The 19,360-nt window shown below is 57.0% G+C and overlaps 1 protein-coding gene across 4 annotated transcripts in view; it reads right to left on the bottom strand.

Moving 5' to 3' along the window:
- Positions 1-19,360, bottom strand: part of NRXN2 (neurexin 2) — a 114,792-nt gene that overhangs the window by 23,219 nt on the left and 72,213 nt on the right. For all 4 annotated transcript variants that reach the window (XM_004383769.2, XM_023738230.1, XM_023738229.1 and 1 more), the window contains 3 exons: positions 11,305-11,486; positions 5,647-5,818; positions 1,467-1,556 (listed from right to left, as the gene is read on the bottom strand). In XM_004383769.2, the coding sequence (XP_004383826.1) occupies positions 1,467-1,556; positions 5,647-5,818; positions 11,305-11,486 (444 nt within the window). The remainder of the gene's footprint in view (positions 1-1,466; positions 1,557-5,646; positions 5,819-11,304; positions 11,487-19,360) is intronic.

Below are 19,360 nucleotides of genomic sequence, written 5' to 3'. Positions count from 1 at the left end.
GCTAAGCATGAACTGCCGAGCTATCCCTGTTGTACTGAGGAGGGAAATGAGGCTCAGAGAATGGAGGGACTTGCCCAAGGCCACACAAAAAGTTGAGTTCCCATTCCACTTTGCGAAATGCTGACCTAGCCCAATCCTTCATTTCCTAGAAGAGGAAATAGAGGCTTGAAGAGGTGTGAGCACGTGGCTGGCAGCAGGCAGCTGGGGTTCCAATTGCAAGCCTGAGCTCCTTCCTCTTCTAGACTACAAATCCCTCCACCACCCCCCTTCAAGCTTTCCCGACCCTTGGGGTCACAAGTTGTCCTGGCCTCAGCCCAGGCTGCTCCCTTGGCCTCTGATTTGGGGGAGGGAGGTGGGTAATGGAGAGGAAGCCACATAACCTTAGGAAACTTGGTCCCTGTGGCCCCTGCCCCCACCCGCCATGAACTCCTCAAAGGGTTAAAGTTCACCCCGCTGGAGACAGCAGCCCAGCGTGGCTGGGGGCTGTAGGTTGTAGCGATGTCCGTTACAGTCCCTTTAACTTTTTGTCCTGTTAAGGATTTATCGTCTCTGGTTATCAGCATGTTTAGTCCCCGCTGGCCTGTGGGGGCTGGAGGTTACATGGGGGGTTTTAGTTGGGGAAGGCCCCAGTGGACATTTAAAAACAAAGTTATCAGCTGGTTAAGTGGAGGTTTAACAGTTCTACGTCCCCCCGAGAGTTTAGCCTTAGAGGTACAGAGCTCGCCCCCCCTCCAAAGGGAACGGGAGGACCGCAGATGGCTTTGCCCTTGGCCTCCAACTTCCCTTGCTGGCAAGAAGCCTTCTCCCTCACCCCAGCAGCACCTCACTACAGGTGGGCCTCCTGGCAGTCTACTCTGTCTTCCCCTGTGGGACCACCCCCTCCTCCCCCATCTCCCTTAATTTTCTCCTCAACTTCTAAGAGGCCTTCTGGACCACAGGGGCCCATGCCAGAGACAGCAGCCCACAGGCAGCCTCTGGGGTCTTTCCAGTAGGATCTGAGGCCCCACTCTTCTTTTCTCCCTAGATGACCCCGATGCCACCTCCCTGCCCCTCCTCTGGCTCCCTCTCAGCCCTCCCTGCTTCCCCTAAGTCTTCCTGCCTTGGAACAGTGCCCCTTTACAAAACCTCTGGGATGGGCCTCAGGCAGAGGGAATCGCCTAGATTCCTGCATTCCCAGCCTGCTCATAAATCTACCAGCTCAGCGTGGCCTCCGGGAGGTCCTGGGTCAGGATGTCCTGGATCATCCTAGCCTGAGAAGGGGGGACTCTTCCTCTTCTAGGAACCCCACCCCCAAGTCACCATAGACCCTTGACCACAAACAGGAGGGCAGCCTTTCGGAAGGACAATCGTCCCTTCACCTGGGGGTGGGTGACGGGGAAGGCATGAATGGGGGAAGAGAGAGCTCTGCACCTTTAAGATAGTATTTTTAAAGTTAATTAGTTAATTAATTAATTCTGATTAATTACCTTTGTCGAGCAGCCACTCATCTACTACTCGACCAAGCCGGTAGGGGATTCTCTGTCTAGCAATCGCCAGGCGTTCGTTATCAAAGTTTCCTTGGAAAAGTTTAGAAAGACAGTAGGTTTCTCAGGCAGCGAAGTCCAAAGGAGTTAGAAAAGTAATTATTCATCTCTCAGGAGTCTCAAAGTGAGCAGCAACATCCACGGAAGCGGGGCCACGGTCCACCAAAGCCAAGACAAGAAAGGCTGGGTCCCTCGTTCGGCCCCGCCCCATCCCGGGGCTCCGCAGCCGGAGCCAGCCCCACCCTGGGGGCAGGAGCAACCCAAAGAAAACTCGAGGGGAAAAAAGACGAAAAGGAAAAAGAACTGAAAGAAAAGGCTGCTGGAAGGTCAAAGGTCAGAGGTTAAACAGGTTTATCTGTGGTCAAGCTGTTGAGGCCCCACTTAGGTCCCCATCCCAAAGCGGGGCACTGGGGCAGGAGGGGGGCATTTAGCAGGTTTAAGTCAGGGCCCAGCTGGTTACTGCATTTAGAAGGCGGTTTAGAAGTGGGGGCGGGTTAAGCGGGCTTTATGCGGCATTTAGAGGGGGTCACCCGGCACACGCATTTACCACTGACATTTAAACGTCTCCAAGCATCTCCACTCCCTTTACCAGCCATGCGACTCCCAGCTTCCCTCTGTTCCCACCTCACGCCACACCCTGAGCACCCTCCACCTCAACCCCTCGCCAGACTCCTGCACTGCACTGACAGCAGCACTTCCCGCCTCCCGCCCTGCTCCCAGCGCCCTTTCTCCACCCTGGAGCCACTGCAGGAGCCCACCACCACCCAGCAGCCCTTGGAGCCACCCACACCACCTTCCCTTCTCTGCAGGCTGTCCCACAGCCCTCTGCGTGCTCACCAGCTCACCTCCTTCCCACCCCTTTCTCCTCCCCAGTAACCTCCCACAGGCGATGGCCTCCTCCTCAGCCCTCACCTGGCTCTCTTTGCCCATCTCAGCTCCATTTCAAGCTCCTCAAACCCCTCTGCTCAGATCCGGGGCCCTCATCCTCTCCTCTCTGCCCTCAGGAGCCAGCCCCAGCTCCCCAAGGCCCTCTCACCCATCTTGCTTACCCAACCAGCCCCCTACAGCCTTTTTCCTTCAGCTCCCCCAATTCCTAACCCCCACCCCTCTTCCAGTCCTGGGCTGCCCATCTGGATACCCACCTGTTCCTCTCTCCACTGTCCTTTCCTCAGCCCCTGGAGGCAAGGAGGGAGAATGTGTGTGTGTGCGTGTGCGTGCGTGTGGAAAGGGGAGGGCCAGGGTGCCTGGGAGTATCTGTGTGTCCTTCCTTCGTCCATGGGCTGTGGCTGATCCCAGTTGGCAGCAGTATAAATGGAAACGATTGTCTTTGGGGATATGGACACTATCCCCATTTAAACCACTTGCGCACTGTCCACTAACCCATTTCCATCTCCCACCACCTCCTCCCCCCGCCAGCTGTGTGCACCTGCCAGGGAGCTCTGGGCCTGGGTCTGCCTAGATCTCCCTAGAGATTCAGGACACTCGTGTTTAAGTCAAAAATGGATGCTTGCTCATTTATTCACTCAACAAACATTTCCCTGCTCTGTTCCTGGGGATGAAAAGAGGAAGGCCTGGTCCTTGCCCACTAGTAGCCCAAGTCAAACGGGGACGAGTGGCGGCCAGCAGTGTTATATGTGCCTTTAGTGGTAGCACAGGGCTCCCGAGCCTAGGGGGCAGGGGGCAGAGGAGAGGTGAAGGGGAGTCAGGCCAGAAGAGGGGAAGGGGGCACATGTGCAGGGCACACAGGCATGAGGGCAGGAGGCACTCAGGGAACTATGTGCCTTGGATAGTCGTGTGTGTGTATGTCTGCATGACTGTGTGAGTCCTATGAGGAAGGGAAGTGTGTACATCTGCCTCATTGATGGGAGACTGAATATATAACAGTTCTAACAAAAGCTCTGTTAATTGAGCTCCTCCACTATGCCATGCTGTTCTAGAGCTTCCCTTACATTATCTGATGGAATCCCCATAGTACCCCTGTAAGGTGGGTATTATCCCCACCTTTCAGAGATGGCAGCTGAGATTCAGAGGTTAGATGATGTGTCCAAGGTGACACAACTTGTCAGTAATAGATTCAAGACCAGAACCCAGGTCTGGCTGACTAGGACCCATGAACGGTGTCCTTCTGCCCCCTAAAGTCTGAAGAGCCCCAGTCTCTGGGCCCGTGCTCACTGCTAACCTGGCCTGCAGTGGTGGCTTGGGATAAGACTCAGCTCTTTTAAAGGATCTGCCCTCACAGGTCACGCAGGCAGCCACCAGCCCTCAGGCTACTTCGCTCTGCAGCTGGGGGTGGGGAGCACCCTGGTAGTCTGTTGGGGTCCCCTTCCCCAGCCAGGAGTTCCTGAGCAGTGGAGAGCAGGTGTGACTCCCCTGACCTGGCCTCTGACTTGCTGGGTTCCAAGGGACCAAGCTCTGCACCCAAGTCCTGGCTTGGCATGGTGAGGCCTTCAGGTCCCCACAGTCCAGCCCTGTCCAGCTCAGGCACATGTCGCCATGCCTACAAAGGTTGACAGTATGAGTGCATTTGAGAGAGACAGAGAAGTCTGATGCCCGCAGGGCAATCACACCCACACAGCCTGTCAGTGTCTGCGGCCGTGTATGACTGCGTAGGAGCAGGTACATGTCTGAATGACCTCACACATGCCCAGGGCCTTGGCGTGGGCAGGCATCCCCCTGCGGGGCTGTTTTCTCGTATGTCTGTCTGACCCTATGAATCTCTGCAGAGCTCTGTGTGTCTGGGGGTGGATACCAGTCCCTGTATTAATGTGGGGGGGGAGGGCTGTGGGTCTCCATCTCCAGAGGCTGCCCGTGAACATTTGGGCGCTAAGACTGTGTGGTTGTGAGCTGTGGGCCTGTACTGGCATCTTTAGTCCAGCAGAGGTGGGATTTGGACACCTGCCCCTTGCACTGTCCTTCTGCCCACACCACTATCGGTCAGTGTAGGCAGCTTCTCTGCCTCCACTTGGCCTTCTCTCTGCCAGGAGAGACACTGGAGGCACAGACGCTCCCTTTGCTTCCCATCAGCCCTGTGTGTGTGTGACTGCAGTGTCGCTTGGCCTGTATCTCAGCATCTCTGTTTCTGCAGCTCTCCCCTACAGTGTTGCTATTTTCCCTCCTCTCTAGCTCCTCACCGGGCTCTTCCTCTCCCCGCCAGGCTCTGTCTACCCCTTCTCTCCCTGGCTGGGGCTGCATGTCGGTGGCTCCATGTATCTCCCTGCATCTCTCCTGGAGCTCCCCGTCTCTGTATGTGTCTCGGTGACTATTTCCATATCTCCCCACGGCTCCTCCTGTTTTCTCTCACTCAGAGGTGCTTCTTTCTCTTCCCTGCCTCATCTCCCTCACGTCCTCACGTCCTCATCCCCTTCCTTCTCTGGGCTCCTCAGACCTTGGTTTGTCCCCAGCCACCACGGCTTGCATTGCTGGGGCTCCCCACCAGGCTGCGAGCCCCCTGCCAGTCCCCCTGTGACCCAGACCCCAGCCTAGGACCTAAGACCAAGGAGTTTGACCCTGTTTTTCATTTCTTGTTGTCACCTCTCTCTTCCCCCTTCACCATATACCTGACACCCCAAGACACCGAGCCCTCTTTCTCTAGGTTTTCTTGGCTACATTCTCCCTTTATTGAGATCTCTTAATATAGGTTCTTGACTCGCTTTTTTTAAGGCCGTTGGTTCTTTTGATCTGTCCTTGGGAACAGCCCTGCCTCCTTGCCAAGCCAGCGTAGGTGTTACTTCCACATTTTTTCTCCTTGGTTTCTGGCCTCCTCCTTTCGGCCTGTCCCTCTTTTCTGAATCTTTCCTCAGTCGCGTTTGACTCTCCCTACTTCTATCTTTCCTCTTCTCTTCTCTCGCCCGTCCCCAAACTGAACTCCCACCCTCCCTCCTGGCTGATGCGTCCTCCGACTCCACCCCCACAGCCTCAGCCCGGCTTTTGCGAGTCCCGACTTCCCTCTTTAGCCCCGCCCCGGCCCCGCCCCACAGCCCTCTCGGTTCCTGTAGCCCCGCCCCGCCACCGGAAGCCTCTCCGCCTAGCTCCGCCCCAGCCCGGGCAGCGCTCCTATCAGACGCCGCCGGCGGCCGGCCCCGCCCCACCCACCGCGCATCCTCCGCAGGCCCACACCGCCTACCTGCTGGGTATCGCTCGTTGACCGGCCAGCTGTCCACCTGCAGCGTGGCGTTGCCGCCGCTTCGGGTGAAGCGCACCACGTGGTATTTGCCATCGCTCACGACGGCGTTGGGCTCGTCGATGGTAATGTCATCCGTGCCCACGTTAAAGATCACCCCCACGGTGCCCTGGTCCTGGGGACAGGGAGGTGGAGGTCAGCGAGCAGAAGGAAGCAACCATCCACTCCTTCTAGAACTCCACGTGTGACCACCGCTCGCCCAGGCCCGCGGCACTTGACAGCCGCACACGCCCCTTTCCCAGGCCTGCCTTTACTGGACATGTGGGCAGGGCAGGGCTGAGCTCCCTGTGCAGACAGCAAGGATGACCCGAGGCTCAGAGAGGAAGCCAGTGGGGGTGCAGAGCCTGGACTAGAGCCCCTTCCACACACCACAGCTGACTCTTGCCTTTGGTTCTAGAACATTCACAAATATTTACAGAGCACCTACTCTGTGCAAGGGCCACTGAGCCCAGACCCCAGACAGGGACGACCAGGACCATGGTGGGGACCCACCCAGGGAGAAGTGGGTGGAGGCCTCCCCAAGGCAGGACCAACAGAGAGATGCACGGAAGCTTGGGGAAGGACACACACCCTCAAGCCACCGGCCCCTGCACCATCAGCACTGAGCAGCCTGGGGGTCTCACACGGGGCATCTGTATGCCTCTCCTGGCAGACTGGGAGGCCTGAAGTAAGTCAGGCTCTTTGTGTGGGGGTGGACCCTCTGCAGCCATGGGGGCAGAGAGGTGGGGGATCTGGGCTGTGTGTGTTTGGGGTGCAGGCATAGGAAGGGAACAGGGAAAGCTATGTTGGACTGACCAAGAAAAGATAAACGTGGGAGCTGTGTGTGGGGTGTGGGATGGGGCTGGGGAGGGGCTGGCAAAAGATGTCACAGGGACTGAGGCACACAGAAGGGGAACAAAGAGCCTGAGTGACCTCTGGGCCCGGGCCGCAGGCTCCGGAAAGGACACCCTGCATATAGCAGCCTTCCCTGCAGGCACGGCCACCCAGAATCCATTCCAGGAAGAGTCCCATCGATGGGGCTGGAGCAAGACGGGAGCTTCACTGCACCTCTAAGTTGGGCCAGGCCCTGTGTGGGTGCTGATCTCAGGGACTCCTCACAGCATCCCTGTTTTATCGAGGAGGAAACTGAGGCTCAGAGAGGTTCAATAACACCCCCCAAATCTCACGGCCCATAAGAAGGGAGCCCCAGATTTGAACCCTGCCTGGCCTGACTCCAAAGCCAGTGCCCCTTCTCCTTGCCCACTAGTCTGGGGAAATGCTGACCCTCAGAGCTGGGGGAACGGTGATCTGAGAGGCCCCCAAGGCCAGCCTCCCTCCGTCTCCACCAAGGGGTCTACAGAAGCTGGTGGAAGGGCCACTGGGCCTGAAACCTGAGCCCCATTGCATTCCCATGCACGTGCCAGCAGCACTCCTGAACTCAGCCCCTGGGTCCTGCTGACAAGCCCCCTGTCCCCAGGCTCCTCCTCCCACACAGGACGGACACACAGGCTCACTCAGCCCCCCAGGGTCACACGCAGTCACAGGGGCCCAGCCCATCACAGAAACACATGACTCCCCCTAGGGTCTTCCTGAAAGACTGGCCCAGCCTGGCCTGGGCATGAGAAACCATTCAGCTGCCACCACCTGCATCTAACGTGGCTGAGAGGCTTGGTGACACTGGAGGTGGGGACGGGGTGGCTCACAGATTGCGCAGAGAGTGGGGGGGGGGTGCACAGCTCTGGCTGACTTGGAGACCCACATCCTATCCTTTCCCCCCGACCATGGGTCCAGTCATTCGGAACCTGAGAAAGCTCCCCTCCACCCATACACTGTTGCTGTTGTGTGCCATAGAGTCAATTCTGACTCAGCAACCCCATGTGACACAGTAGAACTGCCCCATAGGGTTTGCAAGGCTGTGATCTTTATGGGAGCAGATTGCCAGGTCTTTTCTCCCTTGGAGCAGCTGGTGGGTTCGAACCTCCAACCTTTTGGTTAGCAGCTGAGCACTTAACCATTGTGCCACCAGGGCTCTTACCTATACATTAAAGCAGGGAAACTGAGGCCAGGCTTGCCTAACAGAGTATTAGCAAGCTCCACCCATCCACCACCCACAGACTGACAGCATCCCCGGGGAGATGATCATCATCTGTTCCCCACACGCGTGAGGGAAGAGCCAATCTTCCTTGTTACTATTGTTAGTTATAATACCACCCAGGATAGCAATGGCCCCTTGGATGCCTTCTCCCCACAGGCTCCACCCAGGGGCGGTGCTGATGGCCAAGGGGCAGATGCAGCCTGGGAGGGCGGCCAGAGAGGGCAGGTGGGCTGGGCGCTGGGAGGCGGACACCTGGGTTTCCTAGGAGGCAGCAGGGCTTGGTACCGTGCACTCCAGGGGAGAGGCAGTTCCCCAGAGCCGCTCCCGACGTGAAGTCAGTTGTCACTTCTGTTAAAGTCATTAATTCCTAATTCCCCAATTACCTCATTAGGCGGCGGTGGGGAGAACGCGGCCGCTCCTACAGCAAATAATTATGGGAGTCAAAATTAATTTGGCAAAGTGGAGCGACGCTTTATTAGAAACGTCAAATTGCTTTTCTCTTATTTTGCTGCCGCCTCCCCACTCTCTGAGAGCTGCTAATGACGCTGTGTGGTGGGAGCTGATGTGTCACCGGGGAGGAGGGGGCTGGGGACCGCCCCCAAGGGGCTTCAGCCGTCTGGTGTCCAACACTTTCCCTCAGAGCTGGCCTCTCTCGTTGCTCCCACACTTCCTCCGGAGGCCGGCCACCCTTGCCAAGCTCTCCCCATCCCAGGTCAGGCGCCCCCTCCTCCCTGCCCCCCTGCAGCACTCAGCCAGCTCCTCCATAACATTCACCAGGTGAGGCCTGTGAGCAACTGTTGGGAGGGAAAAGGAGGAAATCCCCTCCGCCTGCACCCTGCTCCCCTACCTTTCTCCCCAGCACTGGGGGAGCCCTGTCCCCTAAACACACAGCTGTGGTCAAAGAGACAGACACAACACACAGAGACACTGTCCAAGGGGACAACCCGGGTGACCATGACATTAGCTAACACTTGCTCAGTCTTTCTACAGGTGGGGCACTGTCCCAGGGGCTTTGCATATAGTATCTCATTGAACCACACAGCACCCCCATGAAGTCTGTCCCCCTGGTATGCCACTACACAGACGAGCGCGCTGGGGCTCAGAGAGGTGAGGGACTGGCGCAAAGATAGCAAGGGGGTGGCAGAGCTGGGATCCCAGGCCATGTGCTCCAAAGCCATGCGGAGCCTCACACAACTGGGAAGAGAAGGAGCAGCGGCCCTCACGTTCAGAGAAGGACACACCCGCACACCCTGCCACACGTTCAGGCGGGTCAAACAACCACAAACAGCACTCCACGTGGACTTATGAAGATGGAGGTACACCTTCAGAGATCATGGGACAGTCTCTCTCAGGGTCACACAGTGACCACAGTCACAGCCGTCAATCCTGACACGCCCTCGTCACATAGCCAGGCCCGCGCTATCATGCATGCTGTCGCCTGCCACACTGTCTCTCACCCACAGGCTGTCACTCTCAGTTACAGACCCTGTCTGTCACGCTCACACATGGGCACAGAACTCCCAAGCATCTCCCCAGGCCTGAGCAACTGTCTCACCCACTACTCTTCACTCTGCCCCCCCTTTCTTACACGCCTCTCGCCTGGCCTCCCTCGCCAATGTCCATCAGCTGCCACCTCCACTCTGCTCACAGGACATGTCTCCTCACACCCCCTTCCTCTCTGGGGCTGGGGGAGGGGTGTGCAAACATGGGACGAGAAAAGCTGCTTGGTAAAGAGGGGTCAGTAGGCCACGTCCTCATCTCAGAAGATATGAGGTGGGGAGGGCCAGACCCAAACCAATCAACCATCCTCTCTGGCTTCCTCTTTCCCCTCCCAACTCTGCCCTTCTTAGAGCCCAGCCCCACCCCACCACCAGACCTTTCCAGCACACAGAGCCTGGCCTGCCTGCTCAATACACAGCTTGAGGGATGAGGGCAGGGAGGGGAGGCAGCTGGGAGGGGCTATTTATGGAGATGGGTCTGAGGTCAGAGGTCAGGAGTTCAGACTACAGGGAGGGGGTGGGGAGAGGCCAAGACCAGAGCTGAAATTGAGCAAGGCCAGAGGTTACGGGGATGGGTGTGAGGTAGGACCAGAGACGGAGGAAAGGGCTGCTTGAAGATTAGAGTTAAACCAGTTGCCATCAAGTCGATTCTGACTCATGGTGACCCCACATGTGCCAGAGCAGAACTGTGCTCCACAGGGTTTTCAGTGGCTGATTTTTTGGCAGTAGATCGCCAGGCCTTTCTTCCAAGGTACCTCTGGGTGGACTCGAACCACCAACTGTTTGGTTACCAGCAGAGCACTTAACTGTTCGCGCCACCCAAAGACTCCCTGAAGACCAGAGTTAGGATGAAAACTGAGGAGGGGAGCAGTGGGCATGGCAGGAGGCCTCTGGTGAGGCACTGGGAAGGGACAGGTCCCGGAGGGAGCTGGCACGGGCAGAGGCTAGGTCTGTGGCGAGGAGCTGGGCTGGAAATGGACAGCAGGCCAAGGTGGGTGGGACCAACATCAGGGTGGGAGTGTGGGGCTAGGCCCAAAGGCCAGCCAGGAGTGAGCTCCGCCAGAAGAGTTGTAGGGAAGGCAGGGTAAGGGGGCTGCTGGGAGGGCAAAGGTCATGGGAACAGAGACCAAGAACAGAGGCAGGGGCAGGACCTGAAGGCAAGATGGAGAAGCAAGTTCTTGGGCAGAGGAGGTCCTAGGGAGTAGGGCTGGAAGGGGTGCAGGACACAGTGGGCACCCTGGGGGTCTGAACAGGTAGCAGCCGAGGCAGTCACTAATGTGGAGACATTTCTAAAGCTATGTAAGAATGGCCTGGAAGGCGAATGTATAGACAGCAAAGTGTATTAGTGGTTGCCGGGGGCAGGAGCCAGGGGGAACGGGAGAGTCATCACTTACAGGGCACTGAGTTTCTGTTAATGGCGGCGGGATAATTTGGAAAAGGAGAGCGTGGTTGCACAACAGGATGAGCGTAGTGAGTCATCGAATTATATGTGCAAAAAATGGTTGAATTGGTAAATGTTTTGTTATATATATACGAGCCCTGGTGGCGCAGTGGTTAAGCGCACGGCTGCTAACTGAAAGATCAGCAATTTGAACCCACCAGCCGCTCCACGAGAGAAAGATGTGGTAGTCTGCTTCCGTAAAGATTACAGCCTTGCAAACCCTACAGGAAACCTGCCTTGGAAACCCTGTCATATAGGGTCGCTATGAGTCGGAATCGACTTGAGGGCATTGGGTTTGGTTTTGGTTTGGGGAGGCCCTTGGCTAGGTTCTAGGAAGGAGAGAAGACAGATGGTCTCAGGGAAGGAGTGGGTATATTCAAATCAGATGGGCAAGCTCTGGGGTCTCCATGAGTGAGTCAGAAGCAGAACTACTTAGCTGGAAAGTCAGGAATCAGGGGACAGAGATTTGGAGGGCTCCGCTGGAGGGAAAGATTTGAGGTGAGGACTCCATGGCAGTGAAGGGACTGAGTGGATTCTGGGGTCAGGGTGAGGCTCAAAGGTTGGGGGCCAGGGCCCAGGGTCCTTACAATGTGCAGCTGCAGATAGTCTCCCAGGCCAGAGGCGCTGTCCACCCGCACCAGCACAGCGCTCCGCTGGTGCGTGCTGAAGCCCACGGCCAGGCGGTCCATCCTCGTGCTGGGCCGGTCATTGGGGGGCCACGTGTAGGTGATGAGCGCACCCCCCTTCCCAAAGATGTATGTGGTCCCGGCTGCAGAGAGAAGGAGAGGGAGATATGGCATCAGGAGGGTGAGATCAGCAGGTCAGCACTGGGACCCCAGGTTTGGGGTGCGGGGCTCCAGCTGTGAGACCCCCAGCAGCCACTGGGCCCTGCCACCCGAGGGAGAAGTTGGCCAGCAGGTACCCGGCAGAGTCTGTGCATGCGCACAGACAGATGTAGCTGCCTCATCAAGAATTCTAGCTTTAATTACAGCAAAACAGAGAAGTAATGAAGAGAGTGACAGAGAGAGCGCCCAGAGAGAGGCTGCAAGGAGGCCAGAAGATGAGTGTGCTGTGGGCAGGAAGGACCCAGGGGGCCTGGGCCTGACCAGCTCCACTGCTTCCAGGGCTGGCAGAGGTGACAGATGCAAGGTGCGTGCTTCTCTGGGGCCACAGCTAGGCAGGCACCAAGGAAAGAAGGAGCCCCAGGTGATGGCGGGAAGCTGCGCAGGGGCCTCGTTCAGCTCTGACTCATAGTCCACAGGCAGTCGCCCCTCCAGCAACACCCCTCATGCCTACTCCCCCCGCAAGCCCCTGAAACTCTTCTGGTCCATTGCCCAGGACTCCCTGCTTTCGCCCAGGGGGCTGCCTCCACCAGACAATGAGGCTGGGTCCCAAAGCAGGGGTGTCCTGGAGCCCTGCCCAGGAAGGAAGAGACAGATGAAGGGCGTGGTGGTGGTGGGGTGGGGTGGGGGGAGATTGACAGCCAGAGGAGGAAGAAGGCAGAGAGACAGATGGACAGACAGGGACAGAGAGGGATGTAGGTGACAGAAAGCAAGAGAGTGGGAGCCAAAGACGAAGGCTCCTCTCCCTGCCCTCCCCCACCCCACCCTCCCTCCTCCCTCTCCTCCACGCCATCCGGCTGCCGGGGGCGGGTGTGAGGTCCCTAACGATCTCAGCCCCAAAATAAACCCCATTAGTCGCCATGTTCCCTCCTGTGGCTGACTGAGCTCCCTGGGGGTGGGGGGGGTGGGGGGCTGGTCACCCAGTTTCCAGGAAGGGAGTCTTGTCTGGGAGGCCTAGAGGACTAAGACTCTGGGGCCTTCAGCAAAAGGAAGGGAAGGGAACTATCCTGCATTCTTTAGAACATAAATGGAGCAGATGAGATTCATAAAATGTTTAATTAAATAATTAGCCACTAACGACTCCTCTCAAAGCACTTCTTGGAGGGAGGGGCGTTCCAGGGAGGGTTACCCAGAGAGACATGCAGCCTGAGGGCCAAAACTTGGAGTAAGCTGGGAGAAGGGCCTTGGGGGTGGAAGAGCTCTGGAGTAGGACTAGAAGCCAGGGGTAGGGGGCTGGGAGCTTGGGAGGCAGGACATCCTGGCTCTAGGCACAAACTCGATAACCAAGATGGCGGCCCAGCTGGTAACAGTAGGGTCTGCCTGGTCTCTTCGAGCACCTGGGGGTCTCTCCCCACAGGGACTCAGGAACCCCCTTGTGGTGTCCCAGTTCGGGGGCAATAAGGGATAAGGGAGCCCTACCCCAGGGAGTTCCTAGGCCCCCAAAGGAGAGGCAGACCCCTGAATGCCTTGGAGGGAGGCACCATCCGCAGGCCCCAGTGAGGAGCTGAGGAGAGGGAAGGCTGTTGCCTGGGTCCCAGAGAGGTAGTGAGGCCAGCAGGGGGTTCAGGGTGGTGGTGCAGTGCCATAAGCTCACCTGTCAGGCCCCAGCAGGACTAAACACAAGGGCCCGCCACCTGCCCAGGCAGGGCCAGAGACAGCGAAGGCTGATACTCTGGGGGCGGGGCAGGCAGGAGAGAACTGGAGTGATATCTAATAACCTGGACATCCCGCCACAGCCTGCAGCTGGGGACCAAGCCCCTAGCAGGCAGGGAAGCCAGCTTTGCCCCTCAGGACTCAGATGTCCTCTTTACCTGGGGGCCTGGGAAGCACAGTGGTGAGGGCTGAACCCTCAGGATGGGGCCCTAGGAGAAGGGTGGAAAGCTGGCTGGGAGCAGGGTGCAGTGTGAGCCACAACCCCACCTGTGGGCCGGTCACCTGCCAGGAAAGGGCAGGGCAGAAGGCAGGAGCGGGACAGGCCTCAGCCCCTAACAGGCTCTTCGCTGCCGACACTGCAACACTCTGGAAAATCGGCTGTTTCCATGGCAACCATAATACCCAGGGTCCTCCCTTCCCCCTCCACTCACAAGCTGCATGTCCAAATTTCGGAGGTGGGGAGGGCCAGGGGAATGGAGTTGCTGACTGTCCAGCCACATCCCTTCCCTGGCCTCCCTGGCCAGGGGCTACGGCCTCTTCTCCCCAGGGCTCCAGGGGTCCGAGCAGAGCTGGCATTGGGTTTCCTAGGCCTCAGACCAGCGGAAGGAAGCCCCGGCCACCTGGAGCCTTCCCCTCTCAAATCGCCCAGGTCCAGGGGAAAGGAGTCCCTTTCTCCTCACTCCTCTCCCGCAGGCACCCAGCCAACACAGCACCCTGGAGGGGGCCCTGTGTGCGCCCAGAGAGCGCCTGGGGAGCAGGCAGGGACCAGAGAGAGCAAGGCGGGCGCGCCGTCCCAAGCACCAGGCCCACCAGACACCTCCGGAAACCCTACACCCCCACCAGGAAACGACAGTCGCACACAAAGACTGAGAGGGGCGAAGCAGACCCCCGACGGGAGCCGCGAGGCCCGCCAGAAACATGCGGTGAGCACACGAAGGCGGGCATTCACGGGCCAGCGCGGAGCTCCGGCGCAAGGGCAGCGGCTGGCTGGCCAGGGCGGGGCGACACTGCCCAGCCCGCGGTGGTCGTGGACGGACGCAGGACTGCCCGCCGGCCTCCCCGGCCCCGCACGCCCAGCAAGCCCTGCTCGGCCAGGCCTCGCCCCGGGATGTATTACCCAGCTGCTTTCCCTGCAGCCAGTTTATCACGCTGGGCTGGCCTGGTAAAGCCTAAGGGCGTTTATTACACTGTGAGGGCACCGGGTGGAGAGACACTTCTCGGGCAGGAGAGGGGAAGGATGAATGGTTTATTGGACTGGAGGGGTAGTAATTACCCTGGGGAGACATTGCTCTCCCCAGCTCGCACTCCAGCCGGAGGGCACACAAGGCTCTGCAGGGGGGGAGGCGGGGCGGGATGAAGCTCCCACAGGCCCCGCCCCACCGGCCGCATTCCAGGGGTGCCTCTGCCTCTCACCAAGGCAAGCTGTTCTCTGCCCTGACCACCAGACTTCCCCCAGGAAGGCACAAGCCGGCCCTCTAGGAGACATGGGGCCCAGGATACCACAGCACATCTAGAACCTTGGAAGGTTCCAGAAAGGGTTCCAGGGCAATGAATGTTGCCGGAGGGTGGTCTAGACCAATTGGTCTTCACCTCCATAGGAAACCACTGTGAGCTACATTGTGCATAATATTTCAGGAAGTGTATTTCCCCTAAAGCCCAAAGCAAGAGAGCCTCTCTCCAGATGCAAGATGCCACAGACCCAGATGCCCACCACCCAAAGGCCCAGGGTCAGCACCTTCTGCCCACATCCAACATAGTCCCCTCAATGCCTCCTAGACCCAGAAATACACCGATCCAGTAAAACACCCTAAAAGATTAAGAATCTGCAAACACCCTAACATGATCAAGAATCTGCCATACAGTCCCCACACACCTGCATCCTAGAAAAAACACCAACCAACCATTAATAATGGCTACCTAACTCAGACCCAAACAACATAATCATCCCATTCAAAAACCAACCAAGCAGTGATGCCCCTGTGGTTAAAAATACGTGTGCAGACCCTCTGCTTCCCTGTGCCCCTGCAGAGTCAGAAGCCACGATCAAAACCTCCTGGTAAATCTAGAATCATGACAGAATAAAAGGTCCTGCACAATCCAGAAAAGCCTCTGTCCTAGGTGCCCACAACCCACACCAGCTCTTTGTACATGGGCCCTCACAACCCAGAGAGGGGATCTCCATGGGTCCACATCCCTGGGCTCAGCTCTCTTTTATCTAGAATCCCAGAACAATATCCCCTCAATTCTTAACCCAAACATTCTTCGCTATAAACCATGCAGTCAAAAATCCAAGGTAACACACCCATATCCAGAAGCAAAATAAATGCCAGTCCCCTTTAAAAGCAGGAGTAATAAATCCAGAACCCCTGAGGCTACTGACTCAGAACGGAGCTGGGAGTGATCCCTCCATTTCTGGCTTTAGAGGGTACAAGAAACGAAGGTCGGGGGCTGGAAGAGTCCTCAAGGACTCTGAAACCGGAATTGAGGTCAAGAACCAGAAAGGTGTCACCCACTCAGCCCATTTTTTAGGACCCAGGTGTGCTGGTCCTCCCAGGCCCCAGACCAACATCAGGTGTGACATCAGGTGGGGGAGTGTCAATAGTGTCTGGCAGGTTGGCAGGGGAATATTATGTAACATGAGGGGTTGGGGGATGGAAGGGTGAAGGGGGAAAGTGAGAAGAGAAGGAAGGAAGGCAAGGAGAAATGCAGGGAGAACCCAAAAGAAGGGAAGTGGAGAAGTAGGTGCAGAAAGAGGAGAGGCGCCCTTACATGGGGCATGCTAGGGAGATGCTGGGGCAGAGAGGAAGCCTGGCTAGAAAGGCCTACCAAGCTAGCCTATTCCTCCAGCCAAGCATGGGGTCCCAAAGGAGCTTGTTCTTTCAGCTCCTCCTGTGGTTAAGGTGAGCAGAGGTGGGGTCCAGCCACGATAGGTGGCCTCCTCCTTACTCTTCTATCTTTCCTTTGACTTTCTTCCTTCCTCTCACCTGCCTCACCCTTCACATGCTCCCCTGCCCCATCTCCCACCACCTCTGTCACTGTCCAGCAGCGCCCTCCAGCCCCAGCTCTATTTCCGTGTGGCAATGAGCAGTCATTGGCCCTCTCTTGCACTGTTTTTCTCCTCTGCACAGCAAGAGGCTGGCCATCTCTGAGGCGATCCCAATGCCAACATTCCTTCCATAGGTTCCTGCCTGCCCCCATGTTCTCTCCTCCATTTTCTTTCCCTTTCCCCAGTTCTTTGCATCCTTGACTCCAGCTCCTTTGCTGAACCTTCCTCTGTGGCTCCAGGTCCCAGGTCTTCCAGCCTGCTGTCTTCCATAGGCTAGCACCTCTCTCTTTTCCCCTCCTCTTTCACCTCCTCTCCTCCCCACCCCACATGCCTCTCCCCCAAAATGTCTGACTCCCCTTTCCTATCTCACCCCTTCACACCTCTCCTCATTGCCCAGAAAGGCCGTGTCCTATATGGGCCCCTTTGGAGGCAACATTGAGCCTCAAGGGAGTCAAAAGGGGACAATAGAGAGGGGAGGGTGCAGGTAAAGAGGACCAGAAAGTTCATGGGAAGGAAAAGGGAGTTGAGATCAGGAGCAAGGTGTAGAGTGGAGAAATGCAAGAAGAGAAAGAAACTGGAGAGCCCTGCCTGGAGAGGACCCCAGCTGGGCCAGAGATTAGATGAGGGGAAAAGAGAGAAGGAAGGAATGCAGAAGAGGGTTTGAAGGGCCAATTCATCCTGGGAAGTGGATGAAGAGAAAGCAGAGTTGTGAAAAAGGAGATTAAGATGAGATAGGAGAAAAGAGGAGTAGAAAAGGGGCATAAAGATGGAGGTGACATGCGAGAACAAAGATTGGGAAGCAAGGATGGGCAGATGTAGAACAATGGTGGGGAGGCAGAGATGATGAGTACAGAAATGGGAGGCAATGAGGGGCATGGATGGGAAATGATGAAGACACAGGGATGGAGGATGATAGAGGAACACAATAGGGCAGAGAAATGAGAAGTGGTGGATGGACAGAAATGGGAAGTGATGAGGGTACAGGGAGAGGAAGTACACAGATGGGAAGTAAAAAGGGGAGAGTTAGAACTGATGAAGGTACAGTGATGAGTGATGATGGGAGTGCCCATAAAAGGTGATGGGAGATGGGAGAGTGGAGGTACAGAGATGGGAGGTGAGGATGGAGAACACAGAGATAGGAGTGATGGAAAGACAGATATAGGAGGTAATGAGAGTACACAGATGGGATGGCATGGAATGGGGTGGAGATACAGAGATGGGATGGCATGGAGGTACAGAGATGGCAGATGTTGAGGAGTACCATATGGGAGGTGAGAGAGATAGAGCTGGGAGGTCATGAAGGTACAGAAATGAAGGCGATAGGGGTACTATAAAGAAGGTGATGGCAAGGTGCAGAGATGGGAGGTGATGAGAAGGTAGAGAAAAAGGAAGTGATAAGTGGGCTAAAATGAGAAGTGATGGGGTCTCTGGGCTAGGACGTGATGGGAGCTCTGAGATGGATGTGAAGGAGGGACTGAGACAGGAATTGATGGAGGCTGGCTGGCTTAGGAATAAAATAAAATGTGAAGATGGACAGACATGGGAGGTAATGGAGGTAGTGATGGGAAGTGATGGGAGCACGTGACAGGAAGAGATGGGGACACAGAGAGTATGGAGGACAGAGATGGGAGGTGACAGGTACAGAGATGGGAAGAAATGGTATACAGAGACTCTTAGGGGTTGAAAATAAGTCTAAGATAGGAAGTAATGAGAAGAGTGAGATGGGAGGTGGTGAAAGGCAGAAATGAGAAGTGACATAGGGTTCGAAATGCAAAGTGATGGCATCTGAGACGGGTGGTGAAACAGGTTTTGGGATGGAAGGTTAGGAGGAACTGAGGTAAGAGGTGATGGTATGTGGAAAGTGATAGAGGACCGACATGGGAGGGGATGGGGGACTGACTGGGAGCTAATGGGGGACCAAGATGGGAGGTGATGGGGGACTGACTGGGAGCTAATGGGGGACCGAAATGGGAGGTGATGAGTGACTGACATGGGAGGTGATGGGGGACCGACATGGGAGGTGATGGGGACTGACTGGCAGCTAATGGGGGACCAAGATGGGAGGTGATGGGGGACTGACTGGGAGCTAATGGGGGACCAAGATGGGAGGTGATGGGGGACTGACTGGGAGCTAATGGGGGACCGAAATGGGAGGTGATGAGTGACTGACATGGGAGGTGATGGGGTACTGGGATGAGGATGTACTGAAGAAGCATAAATTAGAAGTGACAGAGGTGAGAGATGCTGGGATCAGAGGTGGAGGTAGGGCAGAGATGGGGAGGTATGGATGGAGAAACAGGACGTGAAGGGAAAGAGATCCGGAGAAGGATGGGCTACTGGAGTGTGCTGACTGAGAGGTGATGGAAGAACAGTAATGGGAATAGAAGGGAAGGTGGCTGGAGGGACAGAGGTGAGATGGAGACAGATATGAAGAGGTGACAGAGGAAGAGATGGGACATGTCAGGGCCAAAGATGATAGACGGGAGGTTGTGGGAGGGTAAAGGGACACAGAGATGAAAGCCAGTAAGGAAGGTGGGGGTAAGGCCGAGGTGGAGGTGAGACAGATGGGGAAATGATAAGGGGCAGGGATGGGGGAGGTGATGAGGAAGAGAAATAGGGAAGTGGGAGTTGGACAGAGAGGATGAAAGGACACAGGGAGGTGACGGGCATACAGAAATAAGAAGGTGGTAACAAGCCAGAGATAAAGCTGAGAAGGTGAAGGTGAGGCGGGAATGGGATGAAGGCATAGATGGGGGTGATGGGGGCAGGAGGAGTAACGGAGAGGAGAGGGTGGGGCTGAGATGATGGGACCCAGAGGAGGGAGGTGAGGGGGCCCCGGGGCCCGCAAAGCAGAGGAGCCGGCCGGGGTGCGGCCCCGCCGCGCGCGCAGAGACACCGGGGGCCAGCGGGCCGCCGTCGGTGGCGCCACTTACCGTGCCCGCCGCGGGTGAGGAAGGGCATGCGGTTGATGGCGATGGGCACGGTGCCGTGCTTGCTGTGGAAGTGGTGGACGTGGTGGGTGGTGCTGAGGCTGGAGGAGACCCGAGCCCCCTCGGCCACCCCCAGCAGCAGCAGCAGCAGTAGCAGGAGCGGCAGCAGAGG

This window comes from Trichechus manatus, unplaced genomic scaffold, assembly GCF_000243295.1.
Source record: "Trichechus manatus latirostris isolate Lorelei unplaced genomic scaffold, TriManLat1.0 scaffold00113, whole genome shotgun sequence".
In the NCBI taxonomy this organism is placed as follows: Eukaryota; Metazoa; Chordata; class Mammalia; order Sirenia; family Trichechidae; genus Trichechus; species Trichechus manatus.
This window is presented reverse-complemented; position numbering and strand designations above follow the sequence as displayed.